The sequence below is a fragment of the Actinia tenebrosa genome, unplaced genomic scaffold, assembly GCF_029948245.1.
Source record: "Actinia tenebrosa isolate PJP-AT-01 unplaced genomic scaffold, QUT_ActTen_1.0 PGA_scaffold3__52_contigs__length_22856419, whole genome shotgun sequence".
Lineage (NCBI taxonomy): Eukaryota > Metazoa > Cnidaria > Anthozoa > Actiniaria > Actiniidae > Actinia > Actinia tenebrosa.
Genome location: NW_028292580.1, coordinates 9,333,903 through 9,358,360, shown reverse-complemented (window position 1 = coordinate 9,358,360; position 24,458 = coordinate 9,333,903). Strand labels below are relative to the sequence as shown.

General features: G+C 35.2%; 3 protein-coding genes and 1 pseudogene across 3 annotated transcripts; 2 read left to right on the top strand and 2 right to left on the bottom strand.

Moving 5' to 3' along the window:
- Nucleotides 1-210: 210 nt before the first annotated feature.
- On the top strand, nt 211-1,050 carry LOC116289121 (uncharacterized). The gene has a single exon (XM_031696001.2). The coding sequence runs from the start codon at nt 319-321 to the stop codon at nt 1,048-1,050; it is 732 nt and encodes a 243-aa protein (XP_031551861.2). The 5' UTR covers nt 211-318.
- A 7,103-nt stretch (nt 1,051-8,153) lies between these two features.
- LOC116296474 (uncharacterized) lies at nt 8,154-12,056 on the bottom strand. Its single transcript, XM_089035547.1, has 2 exons — nt 11,771-12,056; nt 8,154-10,993 (listed from the first exon to the last, which is right to left on the bottom strand). The coding sequence occupies exons 1-2, from the start codon at nt 12,006-12,008 to the stop codon at nt 8,280-8,282; spliced, it is 2,952 nt and encodes a 983-aa protein (XP_088891673.1). The 5' UTR covers nt 12,009-12,056; the 3' UTR covers nt 8,154-8,279.
- A 187-nt stretch (nt 12,057-12,243) lies between these two features.
- LOC116304504 (uncharacterized) lies at nt 12,244-15,387 on the top strand. The gene is made up of 5 exons (XM_089035875.1): nt 12,244-12,681; nt 12,996-13,087; nt 13,748-13,839; nt 14,087-14,196; nt 14,826-15,387. Exons 1-5 carry the CDS (start codon nt 12,244-12,246, stop codon nt 14,853-14,855), a joined length of 762 nt encoding a protein of 253 aa, XP_088892001.1. The 3' UTR covers nt 14,856-15,387.
- A 5,403-nt stretch (nt 15,388-20,790) lies between these two features.
- Nucleotides 20,791-23,179, bottom strand: LOC148908448 (uncharacterized; annotated as a pseudogene).
- Nucleotides 23,180-24,458: the final 1,279 nt, after the last annotated feature.

Genomic DNA, 24,458 nt, shown 5'->3' with positions numbered 1-24,458 from the left:
CTTATAAAAGAGCTGAGGATGCAAGTAGATAGACTTCAGAAACAAGTACAGTCATTAAACGATGAATGTCAGTATCACAAGAGCAAATATTTTTCTCTCGAAAAATATAAAGATGATGATAACGCCATCTCGTTTTACACAGGATTTGAAAATCATAATGCACTAGTAGCCTTCTACAGATATCTTGAGCCTAAAGTACAGAATTTGCAGTATTGGAAAGGTGAAAAAAATTTAAAGCTGTCTACAAGATATCATGAAAATAATGTAAAAAAGAAACCTGGTCCTACCAGAAAACTTGATGGTTTGAATGAACTATTCATGGTACTTGTCAGATTAAGAGTTGGATTGTTTTTATCTGATCTTGCTGATAGATTCGGAGTTAGTCAGTCATTAGCTTCAAGCATATGTAATACTTGGATTGTCTTTTTAAGTCATGAACTGAAACTTTTGTTTCCTTTCCCTTCTCAAGACCTTGTGAGAAGAAATATGCCTGCAGAGTTTAACAAATATCCCACCACCAGAGTAGTGTTAGACTGTACAGAAGTTTTTATAGAAAAACCATCAGCAATGATTGCGCAGTCCCAAACTTGGTCCCAGTACAAACATCATAATACCTGGAAACTGTTGGTAGGAGTATCCCCAAATGGACAGGTGACCTTTGTAAGTGAGGCTTGGGGTGGTAAAGCTAGCGATAAACAAATCACCAAAGAATGTGGTATTCTTAATTTAGTAGAGGCAGGAGACAACCTCATGGTGGATCGTGGCTTTGAGATAGATGACATTGTCCCCTTGGGAGTAAAAGTAAACATGCCACCATTTCTTGGGAGTAGAAGTCAGATGGCGGCAAGTGAGACAGAACAAACAATGCGTATTGCATCTGTTCGCATTCATGTTGAGAGGGTTATTCAAAGGATCAAGTCATTTCATATTTTGGATGGAACATTACCTAACACTATGGCACCATGGATCAACCACATCTTCAGTGTTTGTGCCAGACTGACAAATTTTTGGCCACCCCTTCTTCCCCCAGCTAACTTAAGAAAGAGCTGATATTAATACCTGAAAAGTAACTCTTTATTAACATTTAACATTAATGTAATGTACATGTATATAAGTATTAAGATAACACTTGTTTGAGTGTTCTGTTGCAGAAAAAAGAAGCTATGAGATGTATGTACAATGTACAAAAACATTTATATGTTTACTATAATTGTGCTTGTTTTAGGGCACAGCTAGAGTGGTTTTCCTTTTATTATGAAAGAATGGGCTAACTATTAGCACGTCTGAAACCCATTGGTTTTTGGTCTTGATTAACTGAAGCCAAATAGTCATTTTTACTTTTGAAAGCAAAGGAAAATCTCTCTTTTCTATTATTTAGTGCTATAGGGTTCCCATCCCCCATGTTGATACAGGATGCTGTTTCTTTGAACTCGCCTGGTAAGTAGTTCTGGGAGGTATGCTTGCTTGTAAAAATATTCTATTTTTGGAAGTGTGTGTGCTTCCCATTCCTTTTCTTTATAAATCCTTTCAATATAAAGAGGAATGTTCTCTCCAAAGTACATAACAAAGTCAACATATTCTAGCTTGAGAACAAACATTTGTCCTTGTACCTGATGATAATAATTATGTTTCCTTTTCAACTGAACGTTACCTTCATGATTTTGCAAGCAAAATGTCTTGTCTTTTGTGACTTCATCCAAAGTTTTACCCATCTTACTCACTGGACATTTAACTTCAAGTCCCCATATTTCCCTAGTGTCTTTGTTGATGATCAGTCTATCAATGCTTGATCCAAGGTATGGCTTTTCTTTTGATATCATAAGTCCTGCTTCTTTAGATTCAAGACCAAGACCCTGTTCACTTTTTACTTTAAGGTAAGTGGATACTACTTTAGCTTCATTTTCCAAACCATATTGCATGGACTCAGTTTTTATATCAGAATAGCTCATGCTTTTAAGTTTCTTTGATGGCTCAACTTGTGTTTTAGCTGCTGATCCAAAGTTTGATGAAGTTAAAAACTCTTTTCTTTTCTTTTTCCAATTTTCATTTTGAGACTGACCTCTAGTATTAGCTTCTATTTCTTCAATTTCTTTATCATTTAAAGTCATATTTGACACATGTATGTCAATCATCTCTTTAAATGCATTGCTTGAGATATCATAGCTATCACCAAAGGGTAAATTTAAGAAATCCTCTCTCTCAGGTGGTACAGTACTGTCACTGGAAGGACACAAAGAAGTGATATCATGAAATAAGAAAAAAGAACTTGATTGAAGGCAGTTTTGTAAATCATAACAAAGAGCATTAAAACTTTCTTGGTTTATCTGTCTTTGATGCATTGCTCGGGGGTCATGACGAATAACTTTTGTGGTAGTACGAATGTTTTTCTTTCCAAACTGGATTTTTCGGATCAGAACTTGATCAGCTGGCTTTGCAGCAACACTTTGATTCCTCGGTACCACCCACGTTGAAAGACGGGAAGTACAGGACAATGGCTCTTCGTGCTTTTGTAGGTCTTTTCGGGAGAAGTCCTCTATCGCAAAAATAAGTCCTCCTATATGATTGCATTTACCTCTGCCTTCCCCGCCCAGCCCTGCCGTAAACTCTCAAAATTAAATCTGCCTTAACGCCAGAGCATGACTCTGAATATGACCGCAGAATCTCTTTCAATTCGTTGACCTTTAGAGCTTGGATATCTTCTAGCGAAAGAAGTTGTTTTCCCCTAAAGGTGATCGGCATAATTAACCTTGTTTCAGATAATAATTCTCTTTTAAGTAAATGATACTTAAAAGTATCAATTTTGGCGAACACGTTCTTGCTACACCTTTCCAGACGACTCAAGGTCAGCCTCGCTTTCGTGCAAATCCAAGATGGCGTCCAGGTAACCGTGAAATGGACTATTAAAACTCTTTCATTCGAGCTGGAACTTTACTGAAATAATCTTGAATACATTAAGAACCACCCACTGGAATATCTTTCTGATATTCGAAAGGAAAGGGCCAAAATTTTACGATTTATTTTCGTCCGCCATTAATTTCTTTGAATCACAGAATTCGACTCAAGAAGACTGGCACGAGTACTTTTGACGTCATTTACTCAACCCAAACCAAAACATTGGTGGGTAATGTATGTGCCATGTTCGTAAAACTCGGTTTATTTGGTTTATTCAGAAAATATATAATGTTTTATTCGGTTTCCTAACTACTATATGACCAAACAATGTCTAGGCGCTGAAATTTTTCAGTTTCAATAATACTAACGATCATAATTCGAAAATTTCAATACATCTCGGCACGCCAAGAATCAAAACAAAGTAGGACGCATGGACGAGATTCTAGCGGTTCCATCGCGCGAAGTGACTGAGATATTCGGGATTTATTCGAATCATTTTAAGGATAACAATTTTTCAAGGTATATTTACATACAAGGGCAAAGAGCAACCCCACAATTTGGGTCCGCGAGACATCCGACACAATATAAGAAAAATCTACGAGCCGAGTGACAGACGCCGCTGTCGCGCGAGTAATAAATAAGAAACCTTTGACATGTTCTATTACAAAGATGATATTAGATAATCGTATGTTTATACCTATTCAATGCATAATAAACATTTTGAAGCAAATAATAACTGTAGTAAATCAGCTAGGAGAATTACGAGCTCACATTCTAAATTATTCGGCACATAGATCTAAGTATATTGTCACAAATCTTTATATCACAACGCAGAATTCAAAAGGCAATCGGTTGTTTTCATAACATCAATCACTATTAGATTAAATTGAAACTTCAAATTTTTAGATCTCAAAAGATCTTTATATCATGGACAGTATGTAGCAAATACAAATAATGAAATGAACGTAAGGAATTTTTATGAAAACCTCTTCCCAAGCATTGCTTCTTCTTCTAGTTCGGCTTCATCTTCATACATTATAACTTATGGTTCTAACTCTTCAGGATTGACAAAGCGAGCGTCGAAAGGAGTTTCCATCATATTTGAAGAGGTATCAAAGGTTTAAAAAAAGTCTGTTTAGAGATTCTTTTCACGATAACGCGTTTAAAACATCAAATAAACTTCAGGTAATCTACACTGCATGAAATAATGGATTCACCATAGGTGCAAATATGAAGTGAATTTCGCGGTCTATATTTGCTTCAAATTCGCGCTCATCGAAAAAGTGACTCAAAAATGATGTTTGATGTGAATTTAAGGAAAAACTGATGCAAATATATATCTTTGCATCATTTTTCGTCATGTTTCATAGCCTTTGCTAATATCATGTTTTTCACAGTTTCACACAACTTTGCTCTAAATTCGCGCTCTTTGAAAAAGTGGCTTAAATATGATATTTGATGTCGATGTGAATTTAATTTAAAACTGATGCAAATATATATCTTTGCATCATGTTTCATAGCTTTTGCCAAGATTATGTTTTTCACAGTTTCACATAACTTTGCCTCAAATTCGCGCTCATCGAAAAAGTGACTCAAAAATGATGTTTGATGTGAATGTGAATTTAAGGAAAAACTGATGCAAATATATATCTTTGCATCATATTTTCGTCATGTTTCATAGCCTTTGCTAGTATCATGTTTTTCACAGTTTCACACAACTTTGCTTTAAATTCGCGCTCTTTGAAAAAATGGCTTGAATATGATATTTGATGTCGCTGTGAATTTAATGTAAAACTGATGCAAATTGATGTCTTTGCATATGTATCCATTATGTTTCGTAACCTTTGCCACACAGCTATACATAACTTCGCTCCAAATTCGCACTTATTTTTTAAAAGAAAAGGAAGAGAATATTATGATATTTGATGTAAATAGTAATGAAAAGCATAATTGATCTAGTATCCCCCCCCCCCCCCCCCCACCACCACCCAAAAAACCACCCAAAGACGTTTTTACGATCTTGTGTGCATAATTATATATTTTAAAACAATTATTCACTGAAGGTGAAGTTATATAATAGGAATATCACAAGACATTTTAGGGACCACAAGCACGTACTGGTGGATATGTTTTCGTTAAAAATCTTACTGAATCTTTCTGCCAAGAGGTTTTAAGCTTCTAAGCCGGCAAAGCATCCTGGTCCGGGTACGTTTGTCCACTGCCCATGGTCCTTTGCGATCGTTTTTATATTGTCCGATCCCGAGTCGACTACAACTAGCACGCGGAGTGTCTTTTTACGAAAATAAATGAATTCCTCTAATGACACGTAAGGTTTGAGACGTTCTGAATTAATAACTGAACGGTAAGTTGATCTATATTTAAAATGGATATCAGAAAATATTATTAAAACATGTAAGCTAACATGCATGCCATACCATGGTATAAAAGATTATGTAACTTATAATATATAGGTTATTCTTTGCACTTCAATGGAATATTTTCGAAAAATATGCTGTTCATATGTATAATCCCCTTTTATATTTTTGTTCATGATTATCTTCAGGTTATCTTTGAAGATTGAAGAGTTTAAATGCACTGATATCCACCACAAAGATTGTGTTTTTACTGACTTGGTTCGTGACGAGCTAGTTTCTTCGTTTGGTAATGTCAGCTACAATGAACAAGGATTTACAGTAAGTAACGTTTTCAAGCGATCAGTACGAAAACGAAAAGGAAAAGGACGAAAAAGTATATACTGTGGAGTTCGAATAAAGGATACTAGTAAATCAAAACAAGAATTGGAAGACAGAATCGAAGATATCACGAAAGAGAAATCAAAAAAAGGAAATTTGCAGAACATGTTGCTAATAATTACTACGAAGAATGGAAAGCTGAGCGAAAGGCAAAGGACAAAGCTCTTGAAAAACAAGATTTTATTACCACATCTCATCTCCCAGATTCTTTCTACATAAAGAATGAACTTCTTAATTTTGAATCGAATACTAATAGTATCATTGGCTCTGGTGTTTTTGGAACAGTGAAACTGTGTCAGTACAAAGGCAGCTGTGTAGCAGTTAAATGCTTGAAAACAGAAGAATCAGAGCATATCTCCAAAGAGGCTGCACTTAAAGCCATATTACATGAAGCCAAAGTAGTGCTCAACTTGAAAAGTCATGAAAGCATTCCTACACCTCTTGGTGTCAGTGTTGATGAGAAGCCATTTAAAATTGTCATGCAGTTTTATGGTATTCAAGGTCAATCCATCTCATTGCTGTCACTATGCAAATGTGATGACAAATTGATGTTAAGTGAGGAACAGTGGCATACTCTTTTATATCGTCTTGCTAAAGCAGTTGATCATGTTCACAACTGTGGTTATATACATAATGACATTAAAACTGACAATGTCGTTTTGTATGAAAACAACTGTCAATTTTTGCCAGTTTTGATTGATTTTGGAAAGAGTTGTAAACGAGAACAAGGAAGTGCAAAGCACCTTAAAACTGAAGAACAAAATATATATCTACAGCGGCACAAGCACATTGCCCCAGAAATTGTTAATGGAAGCCATAAGCAGTCAATTTACAGTGATATATACTCTTTTGGTTATTTAGTGTATAACATATACAAAACCACATGCAAGACTTCATTCAAACTGAAGAGAATAGCCAAAGAATGCTATAAAGTAAAGGGATGGAATTATCGTGCTTCATTTGCCAAGGTTTTCTTGATACTGGAGTCATAAAATATAATGTAAATTTAAAAGATGTATTAAGTTTTGGCTGTTGTTTTAGGTGTGGAAGAACCAATCCTATGAGATCTGAAGCTGAGTTGCATTAGAAAGTAGTGAGTGCTTTTATCATGCACTACACCACCCAATGCTTCCCTGGCTAAAAAATACCTCTCAAATCCTATTACACCTGGGTCACATGTAGGGCCGCTACTAAGAATTTCCTAAAAAATACCACCAAACAATTAAGTCCTTGGACATAACAATAGACTGTCAACAACCCTTCTTTACTCAATTTTTAACTTTTAACTTGTTCCTTCAAACTGCTGAGACTGTTTTTCCTTTGTTGTGCACAACTTAGGTAATGGAGACTAGGAAAAGAGGGACTGGACAACACCCTCCAATTTGAAAGTTAAGACATGAAAAGAATATTTTTGATGCTTTTCTCATAATTATCTTTTTTCAGCTATATAATATAAATATCGAGCAGATATTAAGTGGGGGCTTGTTGGTGCTCCAATGATTTTAAATGTTGGTTGTTATTAGCTTTATTGAACAGTATGTTGCAACCATTATCGTTGAAGTGCAACCCTCAAACTTTGAAGTGTCGTTCGCTGACTAGTTTCAACAATAGTCAATCATTGAACTGAAATTAAAAATAAACAATACATTCCTTGCTTGATACAAAATATGAAACTGAATTAATAATTTTAGAATAATATTATTTTTTAATAAAAATGATAACAATAATAAAGACTTTAGAATATTAGAAGAAAAATTAAAATCTCCCTCAGAATGAGAATTTATTGTTGCTTTTCAATTTCAGTTATTGAATTCACGGTCGGTGAAATGCTAGTCGGCGCGAATGGCACTTGAAATTTAAGGGTCACACTTCAAAGATAATGGTTATAATACTGTAGATTACACAATCATATGTTTACAAAGTTTGAATTGGGCTAGTCAGACATCACAGACTGAACACATATTGATTGCTAATAAACTATATTGGAATACTGTTGATAGTACTAAATTTTTCCAGTGTTATGAAAATTTGTTAGTTCTTTCTAATGGTGATGCTTGTTTTTTTGGTATAATAATGACGACTATTGATTAAGCTCCTATCAATGTCAGATATGGTCTAGCAATTTGAGTACAAAAATATGAAGAGAAAAAAGAAGAACATTAGGAAAGTGTCTAAACTGTTCTTATACCTTTCAGAATAATGAATCATTAATTCAAAGTATGTCTTTTCCAAGCTATAATATCAAATACCTTCATTTCTGCTGCTCAAAACAGCCTAAAACTGGCAGAAAGGGAGACATTGTTGTGTTCTCCTCTAATATGAATATTTCAAAACTGAATGGTACATCACACCAAGTACTCTATTCTTAGGTGTTATAGTGAACCCCTTTATGCCAAGTCAAAGCAATTCAATATGAAGGAAAAGAAAAAAAATTAAATCTCATGACATTTGGAACTCTATTGTTTTGTCCCCCACAATAAGCTTCCCCCCAAAGTGCCGCATTGGATCTATTGACATTAGGCATGATTTTTTTATGAACCCTCAAAATCTCACCTGCACATGTCCTCCCCAGTAGTAAAATAAACTGCCCCTTATGTTTAAATTTAATGGTAACTAAAACAAGATATGAAAATATCAGCATTGCAATTTGCGTGGCAAGGGGCAAACAACTAAAACATTTTCATTATTAAGCACCTGAATCGCAGGTACAAATTTAGCATGAATTCTTTGCAATGGTATAAAATCTGCAGGGCCTTCTATTTCATAGTGGTTATTGAACCACACTTGCAATGGTGCTCCCAAAGCATCTCTTCTTGGGTGTACTTGGAACCATCTGACTTCAGCCAAGATACAGGTTTCCATACAACCATCAACCTCTACATTCTGTCTTATAAAGTGTGTTACTACTCCAGGTCGGACTTTAGTACCAGAGGTATCTATCCTTCCATTTACTCCACACCATGCTGCTAAAATAAACCCAGACCTGCTCTTTCTTGTTCCACTTGACCCAAATAGCTCACCAGCTACATTTATACCAGAAATCCTTTCACAATGGACTGTGATAGAAGATTCATTCACTTTATCTAGAAATGTGCTGTAGGATTTTTTGAGATAAGGAAGAGAGTGTATGTCAATACTGTGTTTAAACATGGGTGGCAAGCAAGTGATATGTTGTTTCTGTTGTACAATTGTCCAAGATAATCCCTTCCTTACTGGGCCAAGTGAAAGAAGACTTTCCTCAATGATCAAACTTGAGGAGTTACCACATGTTGCTGAATAGAGAGTTCCTGTATTAATGGGATTCATTTTACTCATAATTGGTTTGAAGAGATCACTGTATAATGTTGGTAGTGGTATGGCTTTCACAAATTGTTCAGATAAAAACTTCCTCATTATCTGGATTTCAACGGATCGCTGATTGGTCGAAAATTCTCCAAGAATACCATTATATCTTTCAAAACTAAAAAGCCAAAATGAATATACTGGACCATAGTCTAATATGCACTGAAGTATATGTGTATGTAAATGCATATTAGGAGTTACCTTGTCCTTACCATACAACTTTTCATATTCTGTGCAAAAATTCATGAGGTAGAGGTGTCCCAATTTTGCTTTGGTTTCAGTTATGACAGGAGTACACAAAATGCTACAAGCTAAAACAAAATGCCGCCACACTTCTAAATCATCCTCAGGCAAAACATCCCAAAGAGCAAAGATGGAGTAAATGATTGTCCATGCTTTCCATTGATCTGCTGTAAAACCACCATAGCTGTTGAGAATTTTCTTGGGTAATCTGCCAACAGTAGAAGGGACTGTCACTTTGTCAATTTTCTTCTGTAGTTCTTCTAGTGTTTTTCGTTCAATCAGTGGAGAAGAGTTATCCAACCAAATATTTTTCATAATGTGTTTGGCTGTTCCAGTAAAGAGATTGTGCATAGGATCAATGATGTGAAACCTTACACAATCGAAATATGGTAGCATCATTAGTTCTGTAAATCTAGTGCCATACTGCTGTTCCTTTGAAGCCCTGTCAGTTAATGATGTTTGATTAAGAATCTCCTCTGCCTGTTGTCGATGTTCCTCATTGGTTCGAAGTGGGCAAGGATCAAAGCCTGAAAAGTTAATTCTCTCAGATACATTACCACTAAAAAATTTCTTGCACTTTGAGCAACCATTATTTGATGCATGACCTGTGAATCCACATACTTTTCTAGCAGCAGGTACATCACAACCTACACATAACAATGCAGCTCGGAATGTGTGTGAAACATCACTTCCTGAGGGTTTATATTGTATGCCTTTCCACAATATATTAAGTTCTTCCACAAGTGGCTTGAGATAAGTGTTTATTGTCAATCTTGGTTCATGTGGACCAGGTATGACACCCACCAGCATTACATTTTCAGGTTTAAATCTTATTTCTCTCGGTAAATTCATAAAAACCATGTAAATAGCTCCAACACTATAGATAGAATGTTTAAATGGCTGAAACCAATCAACATTTAACATAAAGGCAAAGTTATTTAGTGCTGCCAAAAATGGTTCTCCAACAACGTACATAAAGTCTTTCCAGATTTGACCATCAAAAATGTCAGCCAAAAATCCTTGAGGTACATTTCTGTTTCGCCAAAGCTCACAGTTAGCTAAAAAAATTGTCCTGTCAATTAACCTTTTCAAGTTTTCAATGACACTATTGTAGCAAAACACTTTGAATGGATAAAATCTTTTTTTACCATTTGTTAGAATCACTTCTTTTAAGAGAGGTTGACCACAGGGAGTTCGGCGAAACAACTGTCTATGATTTTCTTGACGTTGAAATGAACATTTCGTTATTTCAGTTCTTCCAAGTCTTTCTTTATAACATTCCTCAAATTTGTAAAGAGTTTCACATTTTGTACAAACAACATACTTTACAAATTGATCATTGTTTAAACCAAGGCTACTTCTTAGTAAATTCAGTGATTTTGGGAAAAGGCAAGCCAAACCAGCCGCTGCTGGGAAAAGTGAACCAATGGACTTTAGAACAACACTTATGAAGCTAATCAGAAGATCCAGGGCATTATCTGAAATACAGCAGTATGATGACCAGATGCATAAGAATATCATCATCCATTTGATGATCTGCATTGAACTTCCCTCTCTGACATCATGATAAAAGGTGGGAGATCTGACACTTGACTCCTCTGTAAAGTCTTGATTCATATCTTGCTCATTCAAGTTCCATAACTCAGGTTGTAGGTCAAAATCAGGAGGTCTTTCCATGTACATCCAATCTTCACTATGATCTTTTTCAAAAATACATCCTGTTAGACTTTTGTCTTCATCTTCAAGCTCATTGATAACTGCTCCTATAGAAAAAATATTGCTGACTTTCAATTAATTTTATTTGGTAGACCAAATGGAAGATTTATCAAACATTTTATTATGTACAGCCCTTACTCAAATAATCGCCCCCACTCCCCATTGATAACTACTCCTATAGAAAAAATATTGCTGAATTTCAATTAATTTTATTTGGTAGACCAAATGGAAGATTTATCAAACATTTTATTATGTACAGCCCTTACTCAAATAATCGCCCCCACTCCCTCCCCCCACCACAAGGATTCAAAATATTCCAAGAAAGGACATTGGGCTATAGCTTGCAGTCTAAGCAAGACCACAGCACGCAAAGCTGAATGAGAAGTCAACGTATCCTCAGACAGCAACAGCAAAGAACCATTTTTTTAATGGCGAGATAGTAGACATAGACACAGTCAAAACAAACAAAGATTACACCACACACAAGTGCATATTGCAGGTCCCTCGGCCCACGTAGCGTGTTTCGTGTGTTAGTTTATGTCTTTTCTGGGTGATTATTGTTTCTACATCTACATATGGGGGGTCCTGCAAGGGGGGTACCCATCACTGCAAGACTTGGGCAAATAAAAATAAACAGGGAGATATGTAAAAACCTATAAATTAATATATATACAGAGGAAATAATAATAATAATAATAATAATCATAAATAAAGATAAGTAAATAAAAATATATTTAATTGTTTACAACGATTTTAACGTGAAGCATGGTTTACATGGTTTTCGGTTGCTAGCCACTCGATATAAGCTTATTCGAAAAACAAACCTTTATTGCTTTCTTGATTAGGGTCTTGAACTTCTGGAACACCGGGTGGAACATCATCACACCTTTGAAATTCACCAACGTCATAACAAGTGCTGGAGTCGTCGTCCGAAGAACTTTGATGCCCTTGGCTACGCCATTCTTCATTCTTTTCGTCGTAATATAATGAAATATGTAACCTATATGTTCTTTGAGTCACATATTCATTACAATGACCACAAAATCGTCGCTTTCTGTTCATAATAAGAATTATTTACGCTTCAAAATTTAATACTAAGCAGAGCCTACATTTTGCCTACATTGGAATGTCGACCTTTGAGCTCGTCCCAGGCCTTACTGAGGATGGGCAATCCTTATAAGGTGTAATCATGTGATAAAAAGTAAACAGAGGCGATTTTAAAAAGTAGGCTCACATAGAATTCTCTTTGGATGCTGTTACAGTTGGTGTGTATGCAACTCTACATCAAAGAAAAATTATGGCTCGAGGATTGAATAAATCTCAACGAAGAATCAGAGATGCTTCAGTAGCACGAGAAAATGCTACTACAGGGGGTGTGAACCAAGAAACACCGCAGTCGGTTCGTAGAAGGCTACCGGTACCGTTTGGAATCACACCGCCTTCTAACCAGACCAGTCCCAGTAGCTCGAATAGTTCTTCCCCGATTCCAATAGAAACGCCGAACAGAAGTGGGCAAGTTGTAGAGAACCAGGAAGAGGAAAGAGAGCGGAATGAAGAACAAGACATGGAGGAATCCAGGAGCACCAGCGCTACGAATGCAATGGCCATGGATTCCTTCATCACGGAGCAACGGGCATTTAATGAACGTGTTCTAAGATTGCTATCGAACAACTTAGCAAACAATTGCAACGAACAGGAAAAGGCTAAAAAACAGCGTTTGCCTCTAAAACTGACGGTAAGTTAATGATATATAACCTCAAAGTTAAGTTTTCGCTTCTCAATTAGCCATGTGGTATCGCTGGCTTATACAAAGAGGGTCTGTTTGTTTTATTTCCCGCCTTCTAGTACCAAGCTACATGACGTAGATTATGTATTTGAGATTATGAAACTTGAGTTGCAAGCTGAAAACAGCTAGTTGAAATTATTCTTGAAAAATGTATCACCACAAATGTCTTTCAATGGTTTTCCTTTATTGTATGCATGTTAATAAATTAAATCAAACTTCTGTAATCGTGCTTAGGGTTGTTTGTTTTGTTTCCCGCCTTTTAGGAATCTGTAAGATCAGTTTACAAGAGCATGGAGGAAGCTACGTCAGTGGAGAACGGAAATGGCAGCGTAAAACTTTGGGATTTTGAAAAACGGTAGAGGAATAATTTTTTTTTATAGTTTTCATTGTGTAATATCATTGATCATTCATCCCTTTTTCAGAAAAAAGTTTTTTTTTGATAATACAATGGTATTACTAGCTTGCTAGCTGCGATATGCCTTTTTGACTTTGAGAATTTTTGACTTTGACTTTGCTTTGGACACACAATGCGAGATAAAAGAGAGAGGCAATGGGGATTTTTCACACCTTGCGTGACATTTCAAATACTGCTTCTCTGGTCTCGAAAATATTATAGCTGGAAAGAGCATCCTAAAATTAGTAAATTTTTGAAATTTTGAGGGAAATCCAATAAATACGGATGAAGTTATGAATCTTTAAAGATAACCTTTTCTATAAAGAAATGTATGGAAAATCGTCTTGGTGTACAAGCTGTTGCCCACCACATACATTTCCTTATGAAAAAGGTCAATTTTAAAAATTCATAACTTCATCCGTATTTATTGGATTTCCTTCAAAATTTCAAAATTTACTAATTTTAGGATGCTCTTTCCAGCTATGATATTTTGATGACCAGAGAAGCTATATTTGAAATGTCACACAAGGTGTGCAAAATCCCCATTGATTTTGTTATTATTGAAAGTGGACTTTTAGTAACTGGGTTTTATAAATTCTCTTATATAATTGTATCTTTCAGCTTTGACTCCAAAGAAAATGCATCTGTGAATGATGCCATTTCAAGAGGTGTTCAAAGCACAGAGAAAAACTATCCATCAGCACAGTTAAGAGGTTTGTTTGATTTCATTGGGGGGGGGGGGGGGAGGCTGGTGTTGCATTTTCTGACTAGCATGTGCTGCTACAGAACTGTCTCAAGCATGTAATTTAAATTTAGATTACTTATAACTCCCTTGCCACAAGAGGTTTTCACTGGTTTCTTTAGATACCTCCTTCAAAACCAGTGCTGTTCAAGCAAACCCCACAGAAAGAGCACCTTTCAGGGATTGAGTAATCTCCAATGATTCCTTTTGGATTTCAGCTGCAATAAGGACACATTTTAAAACAAAAAAACGGAGGTACGGAATGGAGAAAAAGAAGCTTTCACAGCAATATTTAAAGGCCCAAAGAACACGAAGCAGACTCAACACAGTAAGTGTATCTGCTTAGTTCATGCTTGACACATTTTTCATGGAGTTTTATCCTGGATAATTGTAAATTCAAGGTTTTATATATATTGTCCCTGATTTAGAGTGAATCCATTAAACCTTTGCAAAAGATATCAGACTGCCTGCCCTTAGTGGACACTAATCATTTTCTTTTGTGTCTATTTGACTATGACACTATTTTTTTTATGGGTGTAATGTCTTCAGTCTATATAACTAGATATGCAGGGTTTCCACTGTCAGGGAAAAGTCAGTGAAATCCAAAAAAAAATTGTTCAAAGTCAGGTAAATTTGACTCTGATAAGTGAATTTTTGCATTTTACCCAAAGTCAGTGAAAAGTCAGGAATTTCATGAAATCATTTTAAATTGAGAATTTTTAGTTGGGCTTCCTTTGGTCTAGCTACCATAAGAAGATATTAATTACGGTATATTATTTTTCATAAAATAAGTGTCCACTGTGGTCATTGAAAAATGGTGTTTGGTCAGAGAAAAGTCAGGAAATTTTATTTTACTGGATGATCAGGAACCCTGATATGTTAGTTCACATGTGTTCCCCATCCCATCTCCCTCAGTTGATCTCTTTTAATGAAGAAAAAATGTCTTTTACCTTTCAGAAACGGCTGCAACGGCAAAAGGCTTTTTGAATTCTTCCACGTCCATACCAGAGGAAGAAAAGAACAGAATAAGAGTTGTTTTATCAAATGACTATATGTCATCAGAAGAATCAATGTCAGATCCATCTGATGTAGAAAATTCTTCTGGCAGTGAAGATGATGAGCCACATGAGCACTCCAAATCTAAAGTGCTCATAGTTAAAAAATTAAACTGGAGAAGCACAGAGCTCTCTAATATTTTTCATAAAATGGATAGGAGAATTGCAAAGAAAAGAACCCCAAAGGGGAAATCTATGTTGATGCAAAGGAAGCAAGGCCCAACCTCCTCCAGAAAAGCCCCAGAAAATGCCCCAGCTTGGGTCTTAAACAATGAAAATGTGGAGTGATTTTTTAAACATTTTTAAAGAAAAAATTAACAAAAGTGATTATATCATATGATATGACCTGTACAGCCCTGTTCAGATGTGGGTTTCTATATTATATATAATAGAGTTCATACTTAATGTATGACAAATTACGATGGCCAGAGAAGGAAAATATTTATATCTGTCATTTACCTGACTTGGCCTCAAGCCAAATATTTCCCTCTCTGGTTATCCCACTCAGTAAATGAGTACCTGATATTTTAATAGTATTTTTTCCCTAAAATTTAAATTTTTAAGGCATTTCAAATTTTTGAGGTTTAAAAAATGGGCTGGTTCCAATGTAGGTATTTTTATAATAATAATAATAATAATATTTTTTACAATTTATAAAGCGCTTATACAGTTCTGCTCTAGGCGCTGTGAAAAATAAAATACTATATAAATATTTATAAATATAATAAATATTTTATGATTTTAGAAGAATTCTGAAACTGGATTTATGTAATGAACGAAAGTTTAAACTTAGTTATGATAATACAGTTAGTTTAACATGGAATTTCATTGAGTTCTGAAACATTTTATCATAGAAGTTTAAATAAATTTTTTTCAATCCTTATCAGTTATCAATGTTATTTCAAATTTGAAAAAATATGATTTTTGCTCCAATACATGGCTCATCAAATCAAAGGTTAATATGAAATTTGCTGCATTATGAGGCTCATCAAATCTAAAGTGAATATGAAATTTGCTGCATTATAAGGCTTATCAAATCTAGAGTGAATATGACATTTGCTGCATTATTAGGCTCATCAAATCTGAAGTGAATATGACATTTGCTGCATTACGAGGCTCATCAAATCTAGAGTGAATATGACATTTGCTGCATTATGAGGCTCATCAAATCTGAAGTGAATATGACATTTGCTGCATTATGAGGCTCATCAAATCTGAAGTGAATATGACATTTGCTGCATTACGAGGCTCATCAAATCTAGAGTGAATATGACATTTGCTGCATTATGAGGCTCATCAAATCTGAAGTGAATATGATATTTGCTGCATTATGAGGCTCTTCAAATCTTAAGTTAATATGACATTTGCTGCATTATGAGGCTCATCAAATCTTAAGTGAATATGACATTTGATGCATTATTAGGCTCATCAAATCTGAAGTGAATATGACATTTGCTGCATTACGAGGCTCATTAAATCTATAGTGAATATGACATTTGCTGCATTATGAGGCTCATCAAATCTGAAGTGAATATGACATTTGATGCATTATTAGGCTCATCAAATCTGAAGTGAATATGACATTTGCTGCATTATGAGGCTCATCAAATCTGAAGTGAATATGACATTTGCTGCATTATGAGGCTCATCAAATCTGAAGTGAATATGACATTTGCTACATATTTCTATGGATGTTAAATATAGTGCTAATATATTATTTCCCTCACATTTTCTCCCTAAGGGAAATGTGTAGCAAATGTGGTATTCACCATCTTCACAACCTATAGCAAATATAAAGTGAACATCGTATTTGCACTGTCGCAAATATGGGCAAATACAAGCAAATATGGTATTTGCTTAATATTTACATCATATTAATCCTATAGTGAATCCGATATTTCATGCAGTGCTAACAAGAAATGTATAGTCAAAACGACGCTAACATGACGGTGTTGAGTAAATGACGTCACAGCGTAAAACTGCTGTACATAATGACTCGTTGGCCGTGAGTCAAAAAATTAATGGCGGACGAAAATAAATCGTAAAATTTTGGCCCTTCCCTTTCGAATATTAGAAAGATATTTCAGTGAGAGGTTCTTAATGTGTTCAAGATTATTTCAGCAAAGTTCCAGCTCGAATAAAAGAGTTTTAATTTTGGAACGATTTTCGTCCAAGTGGCCCTTTAAGCATTCCCGTGCATATTTCTGAAAGGATGAATACGCATAGGCACGTGTTCCGGGATCCACTGAACTGCATCAACATCAATAATAATGGACTGTCTTGTCTATAATCGTATGAACGAGCTGAGCTTTTTTCTTATGAATACGCAATCATTAAATAACAAAGCCGCAGAATTTACAGATTTCATCTGTGATCATAAGCCTGATATTGTTGCTTTTACTGAGACCTGGTTCCTTCCAGAACTCTCCGTTATGATCCATTATGAGCAGTGAACTGTTCAAGGCCATGATGGCTATGTTGCATGTGGTTGACCCACTAACAGAGAATCCTGGCGGCGATTACTTACGCAAAGTCAGTGGATTTATAGAATATATCAAGAGCAAATGTAAAGCCCTGTACCAGCCACTTCAAAATATTTCAATTGACTAACGTATAATAAGATAAAAACATAGATCTGGCCTAAGGCAGTACATCAAGAATAAATCAACTAAATGGGGTATCAAACTGTGGGTGCTGGCAGACAATGCTTATGGATATACTTATAACTTTGATGTGATGATATAGTTATGAAACTTATTGCTGGATTGATGAATCAAGGGTACCACTTATATTTTCATAACTTCTATACTTCTGTACAGCTGATCAAGGATCTGTTTCTTCGTGGTATCCCTGAAACTGGTACAGCTGCAGAAAACAGAAAAGGTTTCCTAGAGATCATAAAAGGTAAGAAATGGGCGACACCTATCGAAAGAGGAAGTGTTAGATGGGCCAGAGATGCGTATCTGGCACAGCAATGGAAGGACAATCGTCCTGTTACAATTCTGACATCCATCGAAAGAGCTGACAAGTTTGCGACAGTCTCAAGAAAAGTGAAGGTAAATGGTCAATGGCAAAATAAAGATAACATGAAGAAGCCCAAAAGCATTGAAAGATATAATAATATTATGAATGGAGTAGATCGTTCTGAACAATTGATTGCTAAAAACAAGTCTTTGCAAAAATGCATGACATGGAAGGTTCTTTTTTCCCCACATGATTGACATTGCAATTGTGAACAGTTATATTTTATTTCAACTGCATCGCTCTGAACATCCTCAAGATGAATCTCTACGAAGAAATAAGAAGTTTTCGATTTCGGAATTCAAAGAAGAAATTGTACGCCAGCTAGCAGGATTGGAAGAATTTGGTCAACCACCATCCACAAGCCTCCAAAGAAGGAACCCGGCTCCTATGAAACATCACACCTTCCTGTATATGGAAATACCAAGAGAAACTGTAAGGTCCACAATACGACCAAGAAGGAGTTGAGGGGAAGGGGAATAGGGTCGACAGAAGCGAGCGGCTATTAGGTGAATTAGCAGATATTTGATAAATCGTACTGCTGTCATAGGAATATGTTCTTTTTAGAGTACAGCATTAGATACAATAATATAAAAATCACAATAGGACACTAATATTTCTTGTAAAATGCCATTTTAGGTGTATCGAATTTCATGGTCAATAAATTCATAAGTGTTTATATTATATATTGGTTTGAAACTTTCAGAGAAAATACATTACATAATATGCTATCATTTTGCTTTGAACATCTTTGATTTATGACTGCTCGGTGTGAGTTATGCTGAGTTGTATTCAGATTCTGCATGTATTACGGTATGTTAATATAGTCATTAATAACTGTTAATAATAAACTTATTGAGTATGCCATGAAGATTATAGTATGTGTGTATAATTCAGTTCGTTAGCCTTAAAATGAGGTATAATATGGCAAATTGACTAAATAGTGGAAAAGCAATATTTTTGTGACTAAGAAAATGGCCATTTTAGGGGCAGGCACCAAAGGGTTGGTTGTTCTAAATGCAGCAATAAATGTGATCTTTGTAAGAACTTCTTGAAACAATCGGATAATTTTAGAAGTTTTTCCACTGGTCACACTTATAAGATCAAACAGCCTATCAATAGTGTACTTCCACAAATATAATTTATGTTATTTCTTGTGATAAGTGTAAGCTTCAATATGTTGGTTCAGCATCTAACCAATTTAAAGTTCGCTTCCAAAACCACAATTAAACTATGATCACCAACACAACTGTGAGAAAACTATTCCCTATAATAGTAGTCCTCATCAACTCAGTGAATTCACCTTCATATGCATACAACAAATTAATGACTTAGATAATATAGACTATATTTATTCAAATAACCAAAGAAAAAGCTGTCTAATTTTCTTTTTGAAAGCCGATTTTGATAAGTTTCGTATAGAATTAGGAATTCGATTCCACAATTGAACACCAAAAAAAAAGAGCTCTTTTAAAGATTAGTTCGAAAGTATTTTGCATATAAATTATTAGAGGAAGATAATCTAGTATTATAAGAATGAATACTGCTTACAAAGGAGAACAATTTACAAATATTTAGTTCATTGCCAACTTTAGTGAATGATCCCCAAATGACATCTTCCCTCTCCGAGTTCCTGCTTCAAGTACAGAGGGGCCTTCCACAGGGATCTCTGTGACCTGGCCTTTAACAGCCGATAGGCAGTATCCTGATGAGTGCAAACTCGAAGGAAAATGACAGGTAAATTAACACATCAGTGCAGTTCATTACAACCAACAAGAATCACGGATCAAACAGCAACACTAATATATAATGTTTTTATAAATACTTTAGATTATTCAGCATTAAGTGGAAATTTCATATTTGACCTTAGTGATCACCTTCCAAATTTTATGATAATTAAAAAACCCAATAATAACTTAAACAATGAAAGAATCTATAGAAGAGATTTTTCTCATCTTAATAAACAAAACCTAATAGATGAATTTAATCTAATTAACTGGGAGGAAACATTAACTAAACACAGTGACCCTGATCACGTTTAATCTATTTCATGATAAACTTTTGTGCATAATAGATAAACATATTCCCTTAAAAAAAGTTTCAAAAAAGAAATCAAAACTTCAAAGTAAACCTTGGATTACAAAAGGTATTATGACTTCCATACAACAAAAAAACAAATTATACAAAAAATTTATCAAAACTAAATCTGCTGTCTATCAAACTAAATTTAAACTTGATAGAAATAAAATTAACCATCTGACAAGAATTAGCAAGAGAAAATATTATAATGATTATTTCAATGCAAATGCATCTAACAGCAAACAAGTCTGGAAAGGAATCAAAGAAATAGTTAACACCAAATCCAATAAATCTTACCAACAAATTAGCAAAATTTGCATTAATGATAATGATTTAACTAATCCAAAATCAATTTCTGATGCATTCAATGATTACTTTGCCAACATTGGCAAGCAATTGGCTGATAAAATACCACATTCTAGTATTTCTGCTCTAGATTATTTAACAGATTTACCTTCTTATTATGATAGCTTCTTTCTCTTTCCAACTGATGCTGAAGAGATAGCTAAAGAAATATCTAGTCTCAAAGTAGACAAATCAGTAGGACCCTTTAGTGTCCCTGTGAAGATACTGAAAATGCTCCAGCCATGTATCTCAAAGCCTTTGGAAATAATTTTCAACTCATCTCATGCTTGTGGTATTGTACCCAAGTGTCTGAAGGTAGCTAAGGTAATACCTATTTTTAACAAAGGATCTCATACAGATCTTAACTATCGCCCTATTTCTCAAAGATTCCAAGAAAAACTGTACGTTGCCACATGTCTTTCTCATTCATTTGTGAATCTTTGAAGATGCCAGTTTATTCTAGGGAGGTACACATAGTGCAATGCAAATAAATGCTTTTCATTAGAAATGTCCAAATAGCCCTCATCTTCTAAAAACATAAACACATGGCAAAATAATGTGCGCCCAAGAAAAAGACTTCTCAAAAGGCGTTCAATTCTGCTGTTATGACAGCTTTTGCCAGAAATAAAACTACCCCGATAAGGGCCTCTAAGTGGGTGGGTGAATATATACCAAGCAACTTCAACATTCTCACCACACTAGTCAGCACGCACTCTGGATGGTAATCCGAATCTTTGAACAGCACCTTCAAACAAGGTAAATAGGTCTGTGTACCTTCTGGCCATTTGATTTTTGAGAAAAAAGAAAATTGAATTTCGTTCACCAGTTTTTTTGATTTTGTTGTTTCGAGAATAAGAAATTACCAAAAATAGAATTTTTTTCAAAATGAAAAATTAGCTTTTTTGGATTGAAATCTAAAAACTGAAATCAATTTTCAATTTTCGAAAGAACAAAAATTGAATCGTACAACAAGACAAGTCGTGACTCGGTCCCAGGACCTTATCTGACAACGCATAATGTGCATTCTCACTAAAAATGGCCGCACTGTTATCAAACAGAGAAGTTTCATATCAGTTCATATTTTTTACAATTTGGCATTCATCTTGGAAAGTTTTTCGTGGATTTTAAACGCAGCTGGAACCAAAAACGTTGGCACAATGTAATTCAGCACTGGAACCTGAATATTCTGCCAAACGTTATAATCGTCGATGGTTCGGTAAAAGGAAATGGCTTGGTAAACAGATTAAGCTTACTATGTAATATTTATGTCATTGGCCAGCGAGATACAGCATATCAACCCAACTTTCAAGATTAAATACAAGTATTGGGGGTCTCAGGGATGATTTGATGGGATGATTTGATGATTTGATGTGGGATATGACCTGTCAAACTGTATTGAAATGGTCAAATATCTCACAACTGTCAACAAAACAATGTCTTTACCAGTTGGATTTAAAAGCAAAATTTGCTTAAGTGTGGCCCCGCCTATTGTTGCAGCAAGATGCTGCAACACTATCCTAGGTTGTACCCCGTGTTTAATCGACTGAAAAACGACAAAAAAAATTGGTGAACGAAATTCAATTTTATTTTCAAAAATCAAATGGCCGGAAGGTACAAGGACAAATACGGTGCTTGCTTCCTCACTGCAATGAAGATACATTATCCTCCTTCATGCACCACCAATGCAACAATGGATCACCAAGTTCTACGTAATAATAGTGAATTAAAAATAATTTTTATCGTAAGGAGAACTTTACTTCAAAAAATGTGTCATTTATACTTACAGTGAGGACACTAGCCATGAACACTAATTGTGCTTTTTAATACTTTTCTGACCTACATGCCTGGTGTAAATTGATTGGAAATAAGTTATATTTTGATCATCCAGTGTATACGAGTTTAATATTACTGTTTTTAGTAGAAAGGTCAAAAAAATAACTTAAATAAATCCAAGTGTTCATGGATTGTGTGTCCTCACTGTTAAAATATTTTAACATATACGATACTAAGTTCTACTTTCAGTAGGTTGTAGTCAGAAGGGCCTGCTAAATATAAAATCCATAATCATTATTGTTACAGTTACTGTTACATTATCAGTACATCTACTTTGTACTACTGTACAATAAAGGCATTTACTTTTACCTTCTGATGCTCCACTAACCTAGTTGGATCAGCACTTAGCTAAACTACATGATACTTGGTACATTTTGAAAAATCAAAATAAAACATCCAACAGGTATGCCATAAGACAGAAAGGTATGGGCAATGCATCAATACAAACCACTAGCTACAGATTGCAACAGCTAGATTTGGATAATAACTCGCCTTATTAGTTTGTGGTTGCCATCTGTATGCCATAATGCTAGAGGAACTCTAACAGAACATACTCTACGATGAGTAAAATTTAATTGTATTGATCGTAATGATACACCCTCTGGATCGACTCCTCGTGGATGCCATTGTTCTTTCCCAAGTGGTGTGAATGTTTTTGGCAGCTAAAAATCCTCTCATTCTTCTGGCCCCACTGCTAGGAAATTGTTGAAGAATATCTCGGCATGCTTCGTCAAGTTGGTCATCTGAAATGAAGGAGTAGCGTTTGAGATTTGCCAGAAGATTGAACACTTCCATTTTCCGAAGTATAGTGCGTACATTGACAGAGAACATTCGCGCTATTTAAATTTTTAATCAAAAATCAAGCAAAAAGCTCAGAGTTTCTTTTCGAATTTCAACCTTTGGTCTTCCAGATCTTCCAGTATGTAGAGTTCGTTGTTCGTCGCTAGTGTGTTCCTTCTTCAGACTTCTGCTGCAGGTTCACTAAAAATGTTGAAGGTTAGTGAGTTAGGACCGCGACTCATGGCACAAAAAGTATTAAAATACGATATACGATAACATGATTCGTGAATACTTGAAATATGGCATGAAAAATCGTTGACAATACGGAAAATAAACTAGGGGAATCAGAAAATATACAACATCGTGATTCGTGAATACTTGAAATAGCATGGAAAATCATTGAGAATAGGAAGTGGATACTAGACATATCACTTGCGTATCACGTCCCCTGATATTCCATGACAGGGAAAAACGGTCCCAATACGAGCTAATGTTAGGCACATCATAAGTTATCCCTACGTTATATCAGTAGTTATACCTCGCCAGAAAGCTCTAATCGACATGCGCAGTTGAAGCATGGCACTTGGATTTCACTCCCTCCTTGTAGAAAATGTATGGCAAATAATTTTGTATCTCTTCGTGAATTAAAATATATGTATTTACACAAGCTACCGTGTATCTGGATAAGTTCTCATAAACGTAAAGTTTATTTAGAAGCTACTTATGGGACTTAACATAGTATTTTCGGTTCGGTTTTACGAATTTTGTAAACCAACAGTTTTTGACGCCATGTATAGGGTGTCACTGAGTGGAAGCGATGAATATACCTGCACTACATTTAAATTTTCTATCCCTATAAGTGCGTACTAACCTAATAACTTCAGGAAAAGTTTTGAAATGTCTGATGTATAAAAAGGAAAAGAGTTGATTTCTCTTACTGAATGCCCCAATGCAAAGCTCCACTATATCTTGGAGCAACGCGAAAGCGGCAATGAAGTAGTTTTCTGGTTAAAAATAAAAATGGAGGCCCTTTCTGCTTGGAGACGAACCATGGTTTGTTCTTCTCAAAGTCTGAAGTACATCGAACTCATAAATTTAACCATTCCTGGAGATGCTTTTCAACTAAATAAGGAAAGTGTTCGACTAGAAAAACAGTTTTCGAGGATTGCTATTGATTCGGAAAACAAAAGGAATGCCCTCAACAAAATGGGAAATCTGAAAAAGAGAAAACAATTTTTGGAAAGCTGGAAAAAAATTTCAATTTTGAACAATGATATTATAACAGTGGAAAAATGGAAATCAAAACTCAGCGACCTCCAACAAAAATTGCAGATAGCAGAGAGCCAAATAGAGGAATTAAAAGAAAAATATTCTGACATTGAAAAGAAATATATAGTTTCCTCTGCTTCCCCAAATGCATCACTGACACAGGACAAAACTTTACATGCTACACCACCCTCTAGCTCTGAAACGTCAT